At 42.4% G+C, this 20,541-nt stretch overlaps 1 protein-coding gene across 6 annotated transcripts in view; it reads left to right on the top strand.

Moving 5' to 3' along the window:
* ripor1 (RHO family interacting cell polarization regulator 1) overlaps positions 1-20,541 on the top strand; it is an 82,014-nt gene that overhangs the window by 13,900 nt on the left and 47,573 nt on the right. For 4 of the 6 annotated variants that reach the window (XM_038301138.1, XM_038301136.1, XM_038301134.1 and 1 more), the window contains exon 1: positions 8,787-8,902. The exons of 1 other annotated variant lie outside the window; for it this stretch is intronic. In XM_038301138.1, the coding sequence (XP_038157066.1) occupies positions 8,791-8,902 (112 nt within the window). In that variant the 5' untranslated portion in view covers positions 8,787-8,790. Of the gene's footprint in view, positions 1-3,966; positions 4,313-8,786; positions 8,903-20,541 lie in introns of those variants that run through there. One more of the 6 variants, XM_038301135.1, reaches the window with a different exon arrangement.

Below are 20,541 nucleotides of genomic sequence, written 5' to 3'. Positions count from 1 at the left end.
GGAAGAGGAGGATACCCAGGAAGTCAGCAGAGAGCTATGGAGGGAATGAAAAGTATGCAGCTTCAAATCAGACGCTGTTATGTAAGACCAGCAAACTAAGACTTATGGGGGGAGGCGTTCAAAAAATCTTTCCAAAATAAGAAAAGTAGAAAGAAAACAACTTTATTGATCTCACATTTCAGAAATTTACCTCAGTATTTAACTCCTCCTCTGGGGGAGCAGTGGGCTGGCATTGTGCAGCACCCGGCCAGCAGTGTGGCGTTAAGGGTCTTGCTCAGGGACCCAGAGTGGAGGCTGTGGGGTTGAACTTAGAACCTTAGGAGAGTACATCCAGCTAGTGACGGTCAGAGAAACAGGACTACACTGGAAAACAGGCCGATCTCGAGCATCTATAAAAAAAGGTGTTGATGGCAGCAGTGTGAGCGGCCATCTGCTGAGGCCGACTGGGGTTCAAGGAGACAGAAGCAGACATAGAAAAAGAAGCATAGATACAAAAGGCAACTGTCAAGCAGCTCCACAGGCGGTCCCGTCCAGGAAACACACAGCCAGGCAGAAGAGCTCCGAGCCAGCTCCCATGTCAGAGGATGAAGAGAGCACATGCAGTTAGTCACAGTCAGAGAAACAGGACTACACTGAAAAACAGGCCAAGCTCCAACATCTATAAACAAAGGTGTTGATGGCAGCAGCACAGCTGATATTTCTCTCCAGGATGGAGTCATAGCCAAACAGGAACAGACCAGATGAAGCTACTATGAGAAAAAGCAGAGAGAGCAGAACGTTAGAGATTGAACTAACAGATTCTGCAGAGTGGGAGAATAGAGATAGAATGAAGCAGAATGATGAAAAAGGGGTCCCTATGTCCTCCAGTAGTCTAAGTCTATAGCAGCATAACTATAGAGATAGCTCAGGATAACCTGAGCCACTCTAACTATAAGCTTTATCAAAAAGGAAAGTTTTAAGCCTAGTCTTAAAAGTAGACAGGGTGTCTGCCTCACGGACTAAAACTGGTAGTTGGTTCCACAGGAGAGGAGCCTGATAACTAAAAGATCTGCCTCCCATTCTACTTTTAGAAATTCTAGGAACCACTAGTAAACCTGCAGATTGAGAGCGAAGTGCTCTGTTAGGAACATAAGGAACAATCAGATCTCTGATATAAGATGGAGCTTGGCCATTTAAGGCTTTAAATGTGAGAAGGAGGATTTTAAATTCTATTCTGGATTTAACAGGAAGCCAATGAAGAGAAGCCAGGATAAGAGAGATATGATCTCTCTTTTTCATTTTCATCAGAACTCTGGCTGCAGCATTTTGGATCAGCTTAAGGCTTTTAACTACAGTTAATGGACTTCCTGATAGTAAAGAATTACAATAGTCCAGCCTTGAAGTAACGTGATGATGATGAAGAAATGTGATGAGTTTCCCCTTCTAGACATATCCTCAATGCTGGTAGCTGCTTCTCCTCCTCCAACATCTGGTCCTCCATTAGTGCCGTTATTTAAAAATGCAAACATTTCAATGTCTTAAAGGGATAGTTTCATAGTTTAAATATTTTATTGACACTGGCAGTTTCCTTGTTGTAAAAGCTGATGTTAGGAGTTTGAAGCCTGCCTGTTTGAAGTACCAGCCGGTAACCTTTAACATCCAGACTTTGACAGAGCCATGGTTTGATGGTCCTGTTATCTGCAGGCTTCAGCAGTCAGCAACGACTTGTCAGCAGCTTCTAAGTCCTGAAGCGAGTCATCAGAGAGAGTCTGTTCCTCTGCTGCTCCGGACCTCATGGTTAGAAATTAATCCAGAGGGCTTAAAATATGCTGATTGGATCAGATTGTCGCTCCTGCTAACCTTAAACAGGAGAACTTTACAAAGGAATACGATCAATTTCTGCAGAAGTAAAAGGTCATGCTGGTGGAGTAGTAATGGCATCATATCTAAAGAGAAAACAAGAGGAGCAGCAAAGTGTTTACATCTAAACTGTAACTGTTTATAGGTTATGGGAGTCGTTTGCTTCCTTTGTTGCATTGTAGGTTTCTAGCTTTCAAAAACCTACAATGCAGCAATTGAGTTAATCCCTTCCCGCCATCATCGGTGCTCCAGCCTCTGTGCAGCAGAGCAGAGAACCTCACCTATTCAGCCAGGCCAACAATTCCCTTTAATGACCCCCCTTTCAGAGACATAGACAGGTATGGGGCATTGCAGGCTAACAAAAGAAGCCAAACGACCCCAATTCCAAAGGGGTGGACCCGTTCATCCATTTCTATTTTCATGTTTTCTAAACTTTGTTGGGCTACTGTATAAAGCCTGGAACTCAACGCTATTTCTGACATTTTGAATTGAAAAACCTTCCTGGATGGAAGAGAAATGTCTTCAATATTGGAAACAAAGTACAGCGGATTGTTTTCTATTTTCTTTTTTTGGAATGTTAGGGTCAGTGTTAAAAATGAATCGAAATCGGTCCTTCAGTGAGTCATTCAACTTTCACGATTAAGGTTCATGACATTTTGTCCCCAAGTGAGGATTTTTCTCTGGTGCTCACCTGCTTTTGCTGCTAACATTTAGGTTTGGGACTAAGATGTGAATTGAGTTAAAGGTTAGGGTAGGGTAGGGTTATGGTTAGGAACGTAGAGGTAGGGTTAGGCGAAGAACTCTCCCTTGATGACTCTCCCTACCCTGTCAAATGACTAAAGAAGTTTCAGAGAGCCAAAGACGATGTGTTGGCCCTTTGGTCCATTCTTCCGTTTCCATAGCTGAGCCAGGTGTGTGATTTATCAAGAAGACTGGAATGGATCTTAAATTAAAACAGTGTTTTCTAAGGTTCACTAAGGTCCATTAGGTAACCGTTTGTATATAGGTTCTGTTTAAGGGAAAGGCCTCGATTATTGGATAAGCTCCTAGGGTGGATTAAGTTATTGATATAGGTCATATTAAAGTCGTAGTAAAGTGGCTGTTCCAACCGTTGCATTTCTGAATTCTCCCGAGTGGCGCCCGACTTTACATGAGGGAATAAAGTGAATGTGATTGGTCGATTATCAAGGGGGCGGGGTTGTTGTGGCGGAAGGTTAGCAAGCAAGTCAATCTCCTCCGTCATCCATTTTTTAATTAGAGGAGGAAAGCGGGGACGAAGATGTTGGGGAAGAGGACGCCAGGGCGGCAGAAGCTTGGTTTGGTGTAGAAGGCTTCCAGCCGTACATGTTTGAGCCCTTGCCTCGTAACACTGCCAGTTCTGTTAGCTCTACGCCTGCTGAAGACACAGACGTACATCCCTGTGAACACTGGGACGGAACTCAATGGGAAAGGAAATTATCTTTATTTCTTATTTCAACCATTGCGTATATTAGCTGCGACATATGAATCAAGATGCTATGACCGAACATTTGATTGACAGATGACCGTTGATATATGATTGGCCGAATTTAGGTGTTCAGGCTGACGTATAACTAACTGGCCTGCAGGAGATAACGGAGAAAAAACTGATTTTAAGACAGGATGTTTTTTTTTTTATAGAAATTTTCTAATTTTTGGGACAATACGATCTGATAAAAAGTACATTTATATACAAGTTTAAGCCAGAATGATTTGACATTTAAATATGACTTCCCTACGACCTTAAGGATAATAAGCTTAGGTTTAAGGAAGTTATTAAATATTAGGTTTAACAAGAAGTGCAGTGACCTTTGGGTTGGGGATAAAACATCATGGCAATATTATGCATATTACACTAAGTTTAGGCAAGAACGTACAGCTTATGGGTTAGGTTCAAAAATGTAAAAAGCTCACTACAGAAGTGTGTTTGCTCATTAAAGGCCAAGGTTTTGTTTTAAAATTATAAACAAAAGGTAGAAATATAGTGGAATGTGTCCTTTTATTGAAAACAATATGTCCAGTAGAGAGAGGGAGGGACAGGAAAAATGGTGATGTCAGCAGGGAAGAAGAGAAGGGAGGACTGCCTTGCTTTTTCCTGTTTCCAGCCCCCTCCTCCCGCCTCCTCCTCTCACCAGCGAGAGAGAAAGGAGATCAGTAGGAGAAGCAGACGGATTATCAACTAGGACTGAGCCCATGGGACAAGATAAAATGAAAAATAAGCTGGGATTGACTGCAGCAAAGTGAGGAAAATACACTTGTTTGCTGACCAACACTGAATGGACAACAGATGCCAAAACCAGTGAAGAAGAAACAGGGAAAGGAAAGTGATTCAGGAAGAGGCATCAGGAGCGTGCGAGCAGAGAGGAGCCAACGCTTGAGTCTGGAAACAGGTGGAGACGTTACAGAGAGACAACGGCTCCAAGCATCACCGCTACCATGTACAACGGATATGGAGGTATGAAAGCTTCACTGCAATCACGGCTTGAGCTTCTTAAAGTCAGTAACTCCTGGAGGAAAGTTAAAGTTCCCAGGCAATTAGAGACGACAGCAATGTTTTCTTCTCACACGTTTGGAGGGCGTGTTGATAAATCTGTTGACCCGGCGGTCTGGTTACAGAATGACCATCATAGCTCCCAGTCTGTCTCTGACTCTGATTGATGGAGTATTCCGGCCTGATTAACAATGACGATCCAGAAATATTTAGAGTTCATTGAGGAGGTTGTGTTCCTGTGCAGAGATCAGTGTCCAAACTTCCCACAGCAGCACAGACGAGGCACCGGACACAACGTTGCGTCCTTTTTCGGTTTAATCACAAGTCCGTCTATTTTGATGTCAGAAAACCAGAGTCAGCCCCGTTCTCACTGTTCAGGAAGGAGCATACACGCTATTAGAGACTGTCTTTGTTATAAACCCTGGTTATTAGACATTGACACACAAAGTCATTTGATTATTGTTAAGAAGCTTAGATGTTCTCCACCAGTTTTGGTGCTGGTTTAACGCTGGGAATCAGGTGGTACCAGGAAGGACTTAGTGACAGCAGCGTAACATCAGGACGGACTGTCAGGCAGCTCCATTGCTGGGGTCACCTATCAGTCCAACGGGGTGATCAAAAGCTCCAATTTAATTATCTCACCTTTACCAACCAAAAATAAATACTTTAAATAATAATTATCTATAAATGTTGAATGTTTGAATTTCCCCATTAATGAAAACATATAGAGGATAAAAAGTTTATTTTTTAATTCAAGTATTCGTTTATTAATTTTATTTCAAAACATGTTTATTTGTCTTATTTTAGGATTAGATTCATCTTTTAATTTTGAATAAATCAACTCTCCGCACCTAGCTACCAAAACTCAACTCAGTTTTTTTTTTTTTAAGTTTAATTTTTATTTTAGCCGTATTTAAGAGCTTTAGCTTATTTTTGAATCTTCATGTGGATTTTAAATTCAAAACTGTAATAATCTGAAAGTTACCCAATCTGTTTGTTTTAGATTTACAGTAGCAGCCTTTCAAAATTTCCCCACTTTCTATGATCCTTGGTTGGTCCTTGGCTGGGCCTTGGCTGGGCCTTTGCTGGTCCTTGGCTGGGCCTTTGCTGGTCTTTGGCTAGTCCTTGGCTGGTTTATTGGTTGGTCTTTGGCTGGGCCTTGGCTGGTCCTTTGCTAGTCCTTGGCTGGTCCTTTGCTAGTCCTAGCTGGTCCTTTGTTAGTCCTTGGCTGGTCCGTTGTTAGTCCTTGGATGGTCCTTGGTTGGTCCTTGGCTGGGCCTTGGCTGGTCCTTGGCTGGTCCTTTGCTAGTCCTAGCTGGTCCTTTGTTAGTCCTTGGCTGGTCCGTTGTTAGTCCTTGGATGGTCCTTGGTTGGTCCTTGGCTGGGCCTTGGCTGGTCCTTGGCTGGTCTTTGGCTGGGCTTTGGCTGGGCCTTGGCTGGTCCTTGGCTGGTCTTTGGTTGGTCTTTGGCTGGTCCTTTGCTAGTACTTGGCTGGTCCTTTGCTAGTCGTTGGCTGGTCCTTGGTTAGTCTTTGGCTGGGCCTTTGTTGTGCCTTGGCTGGTCCTTTGTCAGTCCTTGGATGGTCCTTGGTTGGTCTTTGGCTGGGCCTTGGCTGGTCCTTGGCTGGGCTTTGGCTGGCCTTTGGCTGGGCCTTGGCTGGTCCTTGGCTGGTCCTTGGCTGGTCCTTGGCTGGACCTTGGCTGGTCCTTGGTTAGTCTTTGGCTGGGCCTTTGCTGTGCCTTGGCTGGTCCTTTGTCAGTCCTTGGATGGTCCTTGGTTGGTCTTTGGCTGGGCCTTGGCTGGTCCTTGGCTGGGCTTTGGCTGGCCTTTGGCTGGTCCTTGGCTGGTCCTTGGCTGGGCCTTGGATGGTCCTTGGTTAGTCTTTGGCTGGGCCTTTGCTGTGCCTTGGCTTGTCCTGGGCTGGTCTTTGGCTGGTATTTGGCTGGTCTTTTACTGGTCCTTGGCAGTCCTTGGTTGGTCTTTGGTTGGTATTTGGCTAGTCTTTGGTTGGTCTTTGGCTGTTCCCCTACAATTCTCTTTTAAACATCTAAAATATTCTTTCCGTCATGATTTGTGGACATTAAGATCTAAAGAGATGCGCCATCTCCTGGTCAGACCCTGTAATTCCAGGAAAAGGTGGAGTCAGAGAAAAAAAATTGGCAGAGGGGGTCACACCAGTGGCTGGCAGTTGGAGGGGATTTTGCTGGGAGTTGCAGGGGGCTGCCATTCGGCTGGCGTTTTACTGGGAGGGGCCATTTTGAATGGCTGTTACTGTATATTCTCCCTCCTTAGCACCTTAGACCCACGTTTCCCTTCACAGCTGTCTCTGATCCTTCACGGAATTGATGATGAAGGTTGATGGAAACATTTCTTTCAGCTTCAGTCTCTCCTTCCAGATGTTCTCCAGCTGTCACTCTCACCTCCAGCAGGTCTTCCTTCACATATTTCCCTCCTCTTTAGTTTGTGATGGCTAGTTTTCCTGTGGGGGCCTCATGGCACTGCCTGGATCCGGGCTCCTGGCTTACGTAGGAGACCCCCATCCTTGTAGCTCCTCTTTAGCCTTAGTTTGGACTGCTATAATAATAATAATAATAATAATAATAATAATAATAAGCTGATCTTCTCTCTGTTATAACTGCTGCTTTGTCATCATAGAGCTTTTCTTTCTACATGATTTTTCTCCTTGAGCCTGATGCTAACAGACCTTCCTATCCTGCCCAGCTACCCTTTCCTAGGAGGAAATCAAATTGATTCTTTATTTTTTTTTTTTACATATTTTGATTGCATTTGTCTGCTTAAATCAATATTTGTTAGGGTTGAAAATGATTTCTATGGCAATAAAGTAGACAAGCAAAGGTCACTCTGATGTCTTTCATTATCAGAAACTAACAGATAGTTCCTGTAAACGTTCAGCAAAGCTGCCAGGTTTCTCTCCGTGACTCAGTTTAGCCAGAAACAGAAGTGAACTAATCTTTTTCCGGGCCCTGCCCCTTACAGGATGTTACCCCCCCTGGGATTTCCTCCTCCTAGGGGCAGGGACGCGTCACAGGGAAGGTTCCTGATGTGTTTTGGACTCTAGGGTCGAACTTTTAATGAAACATTTCAGACTTCTTCAAGGTTTTCAGTTTTATTTTCTCAGGTTTAAAACGGTCAGCTGTTTAAACTTAAAAGAGGAAACAAGTTCTCCTCCCAAAAGCATTTGGTAAAGTCTGGGTCTCCTTTGCCTTCATAGATACCAGAAGCTGATGTTCTGCTGCTCTCTGGCTGCCATGCTGAACATCCGTCAGTCTTAGATGGTTCCTCTATGAGGAGCCACCTGAACACCTGGTGCAAAAGTGTAAATTATGCTCACTCTTCATTTAGGGTGATGGCCTAAACCGCAGGCTCAGAGTGGAAGTCAGGATGAGATGAAGTAGACCAATTAAGGTTATTTTAAGGTCCTTTCTAACCTGTATTTTGATAAAAGTAGGGCTCAACGATTTAGCCAAAAATCAAAGTTGTGATCATTTTTAACCAACGTTGCGATTTTATTGCGATTTTCCTTTTCAGTAAGCACAAGCATGTGCAAGTTTTACTGTAGCGTTTCAGTTTTTCCATGACCTTGAAAGCCTGCCGGTCCAAAATCCAGAGCTGCAGAACTTTACTGCAACATCTGCATGAAAAAGTTCTTACTTCTACTATAATGCAGGTGCTGTAGCTGCAACTCTCTGTTCCCCTCTGTGAGAGAGCAAAGCCACTTTAAAGGAAAATTATTCAGAAAACAAACCTTTGAAAATACTTTAAATATGAAATTATTCCATACTGTTTAATAAATTATCAGTTTTTTTAATTCAGAGTAATTCTCATCTGAATGTGCTTTACTGGAGGCATTCATGTTTGTCAAAGAACACTACTGCCACCTACTGGTTTGTGACGTCACGGTGCGGCATCGGCTGTTGATCAAGTCCCAGTGCTGTATCTGGTGTTTGTCACAACGCGCTATTATCCAAGTCATCTTGAAAACATTCTTCTTCCAAATGTTGGCTACATATTACGTGTTTTTTCTCTGGCCAGAAGTGCGATGGCAAGCAACTTGAAATAAAAATGACATTGAATTAAAAACACTGATCATTTATTGAACAGTATGTGATAATTTCATATTTAAAGTACTTTTAGAAGTTTGAATTCTGAATATGAGCGACTTTTCCCTTAAAAGTGATGAATAAACTCTAATTAGTAGAAATGATTGGACAGGTCTTCAGCACAGCGCTGTGTTTGCCGTGTTTGGCTGGATTTTTAGGGTGACACATAGATGATGCGGCAGTGCCCTGAGTGGATGTGGCATATGGAAGTGGGTGGGTTGTTAAAAGTGGGTGGGTGTGTGTAATGAGAGTGAGGAAATGTCCACCAGAAAGGTCTGGAAGAGAAGGGTCAGAGCATCCAAACAAAAGGCATGTGGTCACATGCTCCATCAGCACAGAGGCCTTCCGATGGCGAAGCGGGGCTCAGCTCCACTGCTGCTGTGGGAGTGGGACTGGTGGTTGGCTAGAGAGGGGAGAGAACCGCATGGATCAGGTAGGAGGCTCTGTGGCTCCTTATACCCTCAGTCTGAGGGCATTTATCTCCATTTTCAGTTAGCTTTATTTCTGTTTGGCTTAAGCAAGCTAAACAGGACTAATGTAGCTCCGGTGGGAAGCAATAGATGGAAAGATTCATGTCTAAAGTACCATGAACTTCTCTGAGGTTTGATTTAGATGGATGGCTTACGCCATTATAGACCATTATGTTTATCCTAGAGAAAAAAGAAACAGCTCTCCTGATTGGCCTAAGAGCCTGCTAAGAACATCATGCATTTATTTACCCCAGAATCCTTTCAGTGAGCAGTCACTTTGGTATGAGAAACATAATTTCTTAAAAAACGTCATGTTGTCTTTAGAGACAACAGTGAGTGTTTAGATATCCAGTGTTTAGATATCCAGGGCTGCCGTAAAAAACCATCATTAATCCTCTTTTCTTTGACTGACCTGAAACCAGATTGATCGTTTCCACCTTTAGTTCACGAAGGATTACCGTTAGTTATTTTTACTTCCTGCCAGGAAAAAAATGAGAGACAGAATTTTTAAAGAACTTTTTAAACTCGGTTTAAAGTCAGAAAATTTCCACCCATTTAGTTTTTAGTCTGTGAAAGCACATTTTAAGCTGTCTGACTTGGGTTAGATATTTCAGAGGATCCTTCCTCAGGCGTCTTACAGTACTTGCTGGAGTTCTATCCCCCTTCTCCCCACAGATCTGCTGCAATTCGCTCAGGTGTTCAGACAGCCTCACTCTCACACGTTAGATAAATGTTCTAAGACCAAAGCTTGGTGCTGTTCGAGTGATTTTTTATTTTAATTTTTCGTTTTGCAATGCTGAAAGTCATTGTTCATTTGGAGGACCCACATGGTGCCAAAGCTGTAACCTGCTCTCTGATGTGAGAATCTGATGCATTGCTAGGTTTTTTAATTGCAGTGAAAATCGTTCTGAATAGTAAGCTTCAGTTTCAGATCCATCAGACAGGACTTGACAAAACACTAAAGCTTTTGTCCCTGACTGGATTTGCAGCTGTAATTTGTCTTCTTTTTCTCTGTGTGGTGTTTCAGTGCATTTAGACAGAGGATAAGATGATCTCCACCAGCTTCTCTCCTGGGATCATGGAACCTACAGTTGTTTCTAATATCTTGGCTGGTTTCTTGATGATGTAAAACAAGAAACTAGTTTTTTATCTATTTATGAACTGACATATCCATTGGTGAATTGGAGCTGGAATGCTACCACTGGGTCCCAGGAGAGATTGAATTCAATTCAGTTTATTTCTATAGCACCAATTCACAACACATGCCATGTCAAGGAACTCTACAGTTCACCAGATCATCCAGTCAGCTTTCCTTCATCTGATCGAATGGTGCGTGGCATAGTTAGCATTTCTAAAACCTGTCTGGTTCTAGCAGTCAGCCTCATCACAGGATGGGATGGAGAGCATCGCCAGACAGGCCCGATCCGACCAGAAGCAGCACTGGCCCAGAAAGGCTCTGCTAAACCAGGAAGTCTCCTCTGATAATAGGAGGCTGTTATATCTTCAGCTCTGCCTGTGCTGAATCGGCCTGAAAGTCTGTCCAGTTTGGTGACTCTGGGTTCAGTCGGTGATGGGGTTCAAGGAGACAGAAGCAGACATAGAAAAAGAAGCATAGATACAAAAGGCAACTGTCAACCAGCTCCACAGGCGGCCCCGTCCAGGAAACACACAGCCAGGCAGACGAGCTCCAAGCCAGCTCCCATGTCAGAGGATGAAGAGAGCACATCCAGTTAGTCACAGTCAGAGAAACAGGACTACACTAAAAAACAGGCCAAGCTCCAACATCTAGAAACAAAGGTGTTGATGGCAGCAGCACAGCTGATATTTCTCTCCAGGATGGAGTCACAGCCAAACAGGAACAGACCAGATGAAGCTACCTTGAGAAAAAGCAGAGAGAGCAGAACGTTAGAGATTGAACTAACAGATTCTGCAGAGTGAGAGAATAGATGCAGCAGAATGATGAAAAAGGATTCTCTATGTCCTCCAGCAGTCTAAGCCTATAGCAGCATAACTATAGAGATAGCTCAGGATAACCTGAGCCACTCTAACTATAAGCTTTATCAATTTAAAGATATAGGTGTCAGAAGCTGATAAATTAACTTGTGGCTTTCCTCCTGTGGAAAATCAAGACTTTCCTCACTTGTGGTTAAGAAACACAGATCATGTGTGAAAGGGCGGAATCACAGATGGAAATGAAGAGCTTCCTCTGTGGGGCAGCTAGATGACCCTCAGAGATAGGGTGAGGCAGGGAATGCTGGAAGCACATCAGTAGAAATGAGCTGTTCCAGGAAAGTGATGGAGATTTTCCAAGGTGCTTCCCTATTAAAGGTGCTTTGAAGCGGTACCACAGGAACGTATCACCGCTGTCAGACAAAAACCACCAATCATTGAAGGAAATAGAAAAATATATGCTTTTCTATTAAATGTAAATTCCTAGCTTGGTCTCATTTCATGTTTTACAAGGGCTGCTGGTGTCTATCTCCAGCTGTCTATGAGTGAGAGGCGGGGTATGCCCTGGACAGGTCGCCAGTCCATCGCAGGGAAACACAGAGACAAACAGAACAAACAACCATTCACACACACGCACACACCTGAGGAGAATTTAGAGAAGCCAATGAATCTAACAGTCATGGTTTTGGACTATGGGAGGAAGCAGGAGTACCCGGAGAGAACCCACGCATGCTCAGGGAGAACATGATAACTCCATTCAAAAAGACCCCGGGCCAGGAATCGAACCCAGAACCTTCTTGCTTCAAGGCGCAGTACTACCCACTGCACGGCTCAGCAGCCTGCACAGGTAGATAGATGTGAAGGTGCAAAAAATGTAAATCTACTTAAAGGAATAGTACACCCAAAACATGATTAGCCTTCATTTTCTACTCACCCCCATGCTGAACAACACTCTGGAGTACTTTTTTGATATCTCAAATGCATCTGGAGATCTGGGAGGCTTCTTGCTCTCTGCTGACATTCAAATAATGGAGGTCTATGGTGCCCGAGACAGAAAGGTCCATAAAAGTCCATAAAAAACGTGTCAATATTCCTCCATACTGCTCGTCCAATGTATTCCAAGTGTCCTGAGTGGTTAGCATCCAGAATTTACTCGAAACAAAGTCATTTAGAATGTTTTTAGAGCATAAACAGTAGTGTATAGGATTTCCTGAAAGCGCGCCGGCGAGTTCATGACGCTACGGAAACCGCGGCAGACCAAACCAGATGAAGGTGCACATTCAGTGTCTGCTCTGCCAATAATGCAAGCGTAGAAGAAGAAATGTGCTGTTTACCTGTGCAAAGAAAGAAACAACGAAAGAAAAATGTCTGAGGACTTCAGTGTTGAGGAAGAGCATGAGTTCTTTGCCGAGCTGAATGCGCTGGTTTGGTCTGCCGGCTTCCGTAGCGTCGTGAACGCGCCGGCGCGCGCTTTCAGGAAATCCTATACACTACTGTTTATGCTCTAAAAACATTCTAAATGACTTCGTTTCGAGTAAATTCTGGATGCTACCCACTCAGGACACTTGGAATACATTGGATGAGCAGTATGGAGGAATATTGACACGTTTTTTGTGGACTTTTATGGACCTTTCTGTCTCGGGCGCCATAGACCTCCATTATTTGAATGTCAGCAGACAGCAAGAAGCCTCCCAGATCTCCAGATGCATTTGAGATATCAAAAAAGTACTCCAGAGTGTTGTTCAGCATGGGGGTGAGTAGAAATGAAGGCTAATCATGTTTTGGGTGTACTATTCCTTTAAGTAAATTTTTCTCAAAATAAGTGCTGTATTTTAATTCATGAGGTAAGTGAGAAACTTTGCCAGTGGAATAAGACCATTTATATATATATAAACAAACTACTGGAGTCTCTTATTTCAAGTGCATAATATCTTATTATCTTATTTTATGGGTAAAAATACTGGATCCATTGGCAGATCGCCTTATTTTCCTACTCAAATTAAGTGTGAATTCACTTAATTTAAGAACATTTGACTTACAGTGGTGTGAAAAAGTGTTTGCCCCCTTCCTCATTTCCTGTTTTTTTGCGTGTTTGTCACACTTAAGTGTTTCGGAACATCAAACCAATTTAAACAATAGTCAAGGAAAACACAAGTAAACACAAAATGCAATTTGTAAATGAAGGTGTTTATTATTAAAGGAGAAAAAAAATCCAAACCATCATGGCCCTGTGTGAAAAAGTGATTGCCCCCTTGTTAAAATATACTATAACTGTGGTTTTTAACACCTGAGTTCAATTTCTCTAGCCACACCCAGGCCTGATTATTGCCACACCTATTTTTAATCAAGAAATCACTTAAATAGGAGCTGCCTGACACAGTAAAGTCCACCAAAAGATCCATAAAAGCTACCCATCATGCCGAGATCCAAAGAAATTCAGGAGCAATTGAGGAAGAAAGTAATTAACATCTATCAGTCTGGAAAAGGTTATAAAGCCATTTCCAAAGCTTTGGGAATCCAGCGAACCACAGTGAGAGCCATTATCCAAAAATGGCGACGACATGGAACAGTGGTGAACCTTCCCAGGAGTGGCCGGCCGCCCAAAATTACCCCAAGAGCGCAGTGACGACTCATCCAAGAGGTCACAAAAGACCCCACAACAACATCCAAAGAACTGCAGGCCTCACTTTCCTCAGTTAAGGTCAGTGTTCATGCTTCCACCATCAGAAAAAGACTGGGCAAAAATGGCCTGCATGGCAGAGTTCCAAGAAGAAAACCACTGCTGAGCAAAAAGAACATTAAAGCTCGTCTCAATTTTTCCAAAACACATCTTGATGATCCCCAAGACTTTTGGGAAAACATTCTGTGGACTGATGAGACAAAAGTGGAACTCTTTGGAAGGTGTGTGTCCCATTACATCTGGCGCAAAAGGAACACTGCATTTCAGAAAAAGAACACTATACCAACAGTAAAATATGGTGGTGGAAGCGTGATGGTCTGGGGCTGTTTTGCTGCGTCAGGACCTGGAAGACTAGCTGTGATAAATGGAACTATGAATTCTGCTGTCTACCAAAAGATCCTGAAGGAGAATGTCCGACCATCTGTTTGTGAACTCAAGCTGAAACGAACTTGGGTTCTGAAGCAGGACAAAGATCCTAAACACACCAGCAAGTCCACCACTGAATGGCTGAAGAAAAACAAAATAAAGACTTTGGAGTGGCCTAGCCAAAGTCCTGACTTGAATCCTATTGAGATGTTGTGGTATGACCTTAAAAAGGCCGTTCATGCTCGAAAACCCTCTAATGTAACTGAATTAGAACAATTCTGCAAAGATGAGTGGGCCAAAATTCCTCCAGAACGCTGTAAAAGACTCATTGCAAGTTATCGCAAACGCTTGGTTGCAGTTGTTGCTGCTAAGGGTGGCCCAACCAGTTATTAGGTTTAGGGGGCAATCACTTTTTCACACAGGGCCATGATGGTTTGGATTTTTTTCTCCTTTAATAATAAACACCTTCATTTACAAATTGCATTTTGTGTTTACTTGTGTTGTTCTTGACTATTGTTTAAATTGGTTTGATGTTCCGAAACACTTAAGTGTGACAAACGTGCAAAAAAACAGGAAATGAGGAAGGGGGCAAACATTTTTTCACACCACTGTATTTTCAGAATGTTTTTGCAGTGCAGAAAACAAAAACGATAAACATTGAGAAACATGTCTTGTTGTGTCTTGGAAAGCTTTGGTGTCCTAAAGAAAAGACAGATTTGACAGGAGGAAGCATGTTTTATGGAAACAATCCTTAACTCATAGCCTTAGCTGGAACTTTGCATAAGAGCAGGGGGGGGATTTACCATTAGGCAATACTAGGCAGTTGCCGATAGGGCCCCAAGTTCCTGGGGGCCCCATAAAACTGTGTTTACATGTATGGTTAATACAACTATTCCTTATTTGTGCACATTAATTATGTTTTTGATCAAAATCCTTTGGCTAAAATGCCATCAGAACGCTGATACAGTGAACGCTGTTTTTTTTTTTTTACATTGGGCCCTTGATTTTATGTTGTTACATCATGTTCTACTCACCCATATGAGTTTTGTGTCATTTGGAGCTGTTTTGAAGATATTCCGTTTGGTTATATCAAAGTAACGTCTTCCTATGGGCAACGAGTTGAAGGCACAAACTAAACTGTTCATAATTTATTCTTTATGGTACGCCAGCATTCATAACATGTAGGCCAATCACTGTCCCCCAGACATCTGCGGTTATATATATATATATATATATATATTTATTTATTTTTTTTTAAACAAAGCAGCTCGTGAACGACGTCATCCGCACGCCGGACTGGAGTTGTGACAGGCAGCCCGGGCCACATGCGGCTACGCTCTACCCGTTCTATTCATTCTAGCTAATCTGAATCATTCAATTACATTCTGAGAGCGAGATCATCTGTGGTAGCAGCACTAGACATCTTCCAGGCATGTGAGGAAAACTAGCAGCAGTTCAGTGGACAGGATGAATGAACGGTAGCCGGCGCGCGCGGATGACGTCATACACACTCAGCTTTGTTTTAAAAAGATATAAATATAAAAAATATAACTGCGGATGTCTGGGGGACAGTGATTCTGCTACATGTTATGAATGCTGGCGTACCATAAAGAATAAATTATGAACAGTTTAGTTTGTGCCTTCAAGTCGTTGCCCATAGGAAGACGTTACTTGGATATAACCTAACGGAATATCTTCAGAACGGCTCCAAATGACACAAAACTCATATGGGTGAGTAGAACATGATGTAATAACGTAAAATCAAGGGCCCAATGTAAAAAAAACGGCGTTCCCCTTTAAGTGTGTCTCAGCCAAACGGACAGCAGCAAACCATTTGAAAACAAACGATGCAAAGAGCAGTGTTGCCAACTTAGCACTTTAGTCGCTATATTTAGCGACTTTTCAGACCCCTCTAGCACTTTGATTTCTAAAAAGCTCCTAGCGCCAAATCTAGCAAATTTTTTCTGCTACTGGAGACTTTGGAGACAACATCTAAAAGCAGCGAACTCTGCTCTCCAGAGCAAGTAGATTGGTAACCCCGCCTCCTGCTCTCCTCTATCTTGTCTGCTGTCATGATTCATGCAGCTATTATTTCATCCACATGAAAAATGGAGAACAGAGAAGCAGATCATGGCTTGTCTACAGTGAAAAGAAGGACTGGGTTATTTACTTTGGCCTTTTTGGAAACACAGGAAGGAGCAATCAGCTAAGTGAGCTTAGTGCTTGGAAAAAATCTTTCATTCCTTTAGAGACAGCATAAAAAGTCAGCTGAGTACAAAACATAGAGAGGAAAACAAGAAGAAAAGGGACAAGAAGAGAGGGACAAAACCTAGAACAGGTAATGGATGTCTATTCTATTAACATTACTCTAGCTTTAGAATTGGTCTGTTTTATGTGTCGTCTTCTCAATTCAGAGGGCCCCCTGCCTGTCTTTGCCTAGGGCCCCAGATTTCCTAAATCTGCCCCTGCTTAAGAGATGAATCACCCTGAGAAAAAACCCAAACTCTTTCCTATAAGTTCAGAACCTAAAAACAAATCTCTAGTCTTCAAACGTACTGAAGGTTATTTTTCTAAAAGGGTCAGAGGAACGTTTAGAAGCTGGTAGAAATATTGTTTTATTTTTTTGCATTGCCAGTTGTTTTCTGACCTTTTTTGCTCGCCCTCTTGGACTCTCCTCCTATGTGAGCTTTCCTGTCAGAGGAAGCAGTAACATCTGACTTCCTGTAGGATTTCAACCTTTCCTGCGCTGTAGATCCAGGATGCTTGACAGGCACAGTGTGAAGGCCCTTTAAACTGGGGAACAGGATACTGGATCCGGATGGGATAGAGTCGGAAAACAGACCTGGCACTGAAAAAAAGCTGTCTGCTGACCTAAGCAGAGGAAAACAGAAAACCGTTCCACATGAACAGCTTTTAAACCCTGATGAAACATCTATGGAAAAACATAGAGGTTTAACAGATGGGTGTAAAAAAAACCAAATTGAAATTCCAAGTTAATTGCAGAGAAATACCTCCCCTGTTGCGGGAGCCTGCTTCGCCCAAACTCTCGCATATTGATGAGAAAACAAATTGAAATATGGATAAAAAAGTGAACTTTTGAACATATTATTAATGTGAACATAAGTAAACATATTATTAATGTTTTGTCAGAAATGATCTAGAATGGTGTTGATAGCAAAAGCGGGAATTGCCATCCACTGAGCAGAGCACATGTTCATCGGACACTGGCTATAGAACATTGATTTAACATGTCTCTATAAAATTAAAAATCATTTTGATTCGAATACGTCTGTCAACCAAAACTCTTCGTTTTAGGGCATCGATGCATAAGAAATATGCTTCTCATCAGTCAGTGTGCGAGAGGGGAGGTAATAACTTTATGCCAGGTATTTCTCGGCATAAGGTTAGGTCAGAATGATTGACAGTTAGGAGGGCAACTTATTTTGATGATCCACCTGGAAAAAGAACATCCTCCACTACACCTTTATCTGCTAAATGAGCCATTTTCTTCTGAACTTTTGGCCGAAATCAAAACGCTGTGCCTCATACAACTCCTCCCTGATTGGACAAAGTGGATGTCTGCCTACAGTGGCGGGCAGCGCAGTTACCACAGCTACTTCCTGGAGAGAGTCTCTACATGTAGATATTCTTCAAACAATGCCATGGTGGCAGTCTTTTACTATCTATCTGTAGGGGAAGATGGATGGTGATAAACAGAGTGGAAGCCCAGAAACACTCAACGTTCAAACCCCAAATCATCACTTTTTTAAACCTGAAAGAGTTAATCATTATTTATCACATTTCCAGAGAAGGTTCTGCAGTCGCCAGGCGGATTTAGGAAATTTGGGGCCGTAGGCAAAGACAGGCAGGGGGCCCCTCTGAACTGAGAAGACGACACATAAAACAGACCCATTCTACAGATAGAGAAATGTTAATAGAATAGACATCCATTATCTGTTCTAGGTTGTGTCCCTCTCTTCTTGTCCCTTTTCTTCTTGTTTTCCTCTCTATGTTTTGTACTCAGCTGACTTTTCATGCTGTCTCTAAAGGAATGAAAGATTTTTTCCAAGCACTAAGCTCACTTAGCTGATTGCTCCTTCCTGTGTTTCCAAAAAGGCCAAAGTAAATAACCCAGTCCTTCTTTTCACTGTAGACAAGCCATGATCTGCTTCTCTGTTCTCCATTTTTCATTTGGATGAAATAATAGCTGCATGAATCATGACAGCAGACAAGATAGAGGAGAGCAGGAGGCGGGGTTACCAATCTACTTGCTCTGGAGAGCAGAGTTCGCTGCTTTTAGATGTTGTCTCCAAAGTCTCCAGTAGCAGAAAAAAGTTGCTAGATTTGGCGCTAGGAGCTTTTTAGAAATCAAAGTGCTAGAGGGGTCTGAAAAGTCGCTAAATATAGCAACTAAAGTTCTGAGCCCTTTCTTATTTCCTGTGGGCAGGTTGACAAATAAGGTTAAACAGAAATCTCCATAAATTGTGAAGTTTGCAGATGACATATTGATCTGCAGTGAGAGCAGGTAAGAAGAGGAGGACAATCTAGAGAGAAAGGGGTTTTCCCTGGAAAGAGAAGGAAAAATGGGCAAACATGAGGGGCGGGAGAGGAGCCATGGGGTTCCAGGGAAAGAAGACAAAGTAGAGACAGGAGGCGGAGCTAGAGGAAGCAAAGAGGAAGATGGCAAGGATGGATGGAATCAGGATCACACCTCAGGGTCAGCTCATGTTTACAGATAAAGACAGACTGAGATGGTTTGGACCATCTGCTGAGAGGGAGACTACAGACCAGGAGAACTAAAGGAAGACCAAGGAGGAGGTTAATGGATGGAGTTAAAGAGGAGGTGAAGTAGATGCAGACGATAGTTGGATGGAAACAGACGAGTCACTGTGGCGAGTCCTGAAAGGGAAAAGCTGACAGACAAAGGAGAGGGCATTTCTCGAAGCACTGTGTGCCGGAATATGAATAAAAACAAGAAATAACCGATAAGCTGAAGAGAGACGTCATCATGGTCAGCAGCTTCCTCAGCTGGGATGTATAAAGGTTTATGTTTTTATTTTACACATATATTTATTGTTGTGAAAAGTGATGTACGTCACTCAGAATGTAATGCTTTACAGTTGTTACCCTTTCCTTGGTGACAGTGTACAATTTAACAAGTATTATACAGCACTTTAACAATTTACATTTTTCTAGTTTTATAAATGCAATCCCTGTGCCAGAAAAATAAAAAAAATAATTATTATATAATAGAATTGAAAAATATCCCAAGATGAAATTATTTAAAGCTTGTTTACTAATTAGAGGCGAGAGATGTAAGTGGCCTAGTGGTTAGGGCATAGCGTCTGGAAACCTGAGGTTGTGAGTTCAGGCCTCACTCCCACAGGCTGCCACTCTGGGTCCCTGAGCAAGACCCTTAATCCCACACTGCTCCCCGGATGCTGCACAATGGCAGCCCACTGCTCCCCTAGAGGATGGGTTAAGTGCAGAAAGATTGACAATGAATAGCTGGAAGTTTTTCAGGGTCCCATACTTTGTAAAATTTTTATTGATACTCTTAGAAAGTTTTAAACTTTTAAAATTTTTTGGAACATTGTCATATCAGAAAGCTACACTGATGCCTTTGGTGGTAATTGGGATTTCCATTCTCCTTCGAGCAATCAGTTGCAGAAGCGATAACCTTTATCTCCCGAGTAGCTATTCATGGTTTCCCATCAAACAGGATGGCGAGTCTAGAAAAGCAGCCAGAGCTGCAATAAAAGAGTTTTAATCAAAGGATGTTTCAGTGATAGAAAGGCCCATTTCACTCAGTCAAAGACTTTCTTCACCCTTTATGACTGAGTTTAAGCTGTTTTAGAAAGAAAAATAAAATCTGAGTTTGCAATGCTTCACTCACAAGGAAAGGAAGTGGACCTCAGAAGTGTGTTAAACGTATTAACAAGAAATACTGGAGCAAATGACTGTAAGATCTTGATCCATGGACTGGAGAAAGATGCAGTGACCATGTTGCATCCTGCTTTTAAAGTCCACCGAGATTTGAACCCGCAGCAGGTTTGACTGCGGCTCATTCCACGTGTGGAAGGTTGGCTTCTCTGTCCAAGGTATTTACATCAGTGACTTAAGTAACACTGAACAGCTTTGCTGATCCAACCTCCTTCCCCTCCTGCTTAAAGCGTGCAACTGCAAACCAAGGTGCAGCTCTAAACACTTCACCATTGCAAAAAGTGAAATACTCTGACGTTCATCTCAAAAATTTTAATATTAAACATTAATTAGAATCATAACACAAAGAGTGAAATATTCCAGACCTTTATTTTATGTCATTTTTAACAGATCATAAAATCCTAAACATATAGTCTGTGAAAATTAGAACACTATGAAAATGTTTGTTATATAAAACTTTATACCACAAAGCCTTCCATGAAGATTCCTGCTGGGACATTGCATACCTAGAACTGGGCTTCGTCTGAGCTTTCTAATATTAATTATACTGAAATATAGTAAAACCTGCCAGCCATTCTGTTTTTTATCCATGCTTCTTTTTCTATGTCTGCTTCTGTCTCCTTGAACCCCAGTCGGCCTCAGCAGATGGCCGCTCAAAGGGAG

This window comes from Cyprinodon tularosa, unplaced genomic scaffold, assembly GCF_016077235.1.
Source record: "Cyprinodon tularosa strain WSP-4 unplaced genomic scaffold, ASM1607723v1 ctg461, whole genome shotgun sequence".
Lineage (NCBI taxonomy): Eukaryota > Metazoa > Chordata > Actinopteri > Cyprinodontiformes > Cyprinodontidae > Cyprinodon > Cyprinodon tularosa.
Note: the sequence above shows the minus strand (reverse complement) of the source record. Positions and strands in the feature narration are given on the sequence as shown.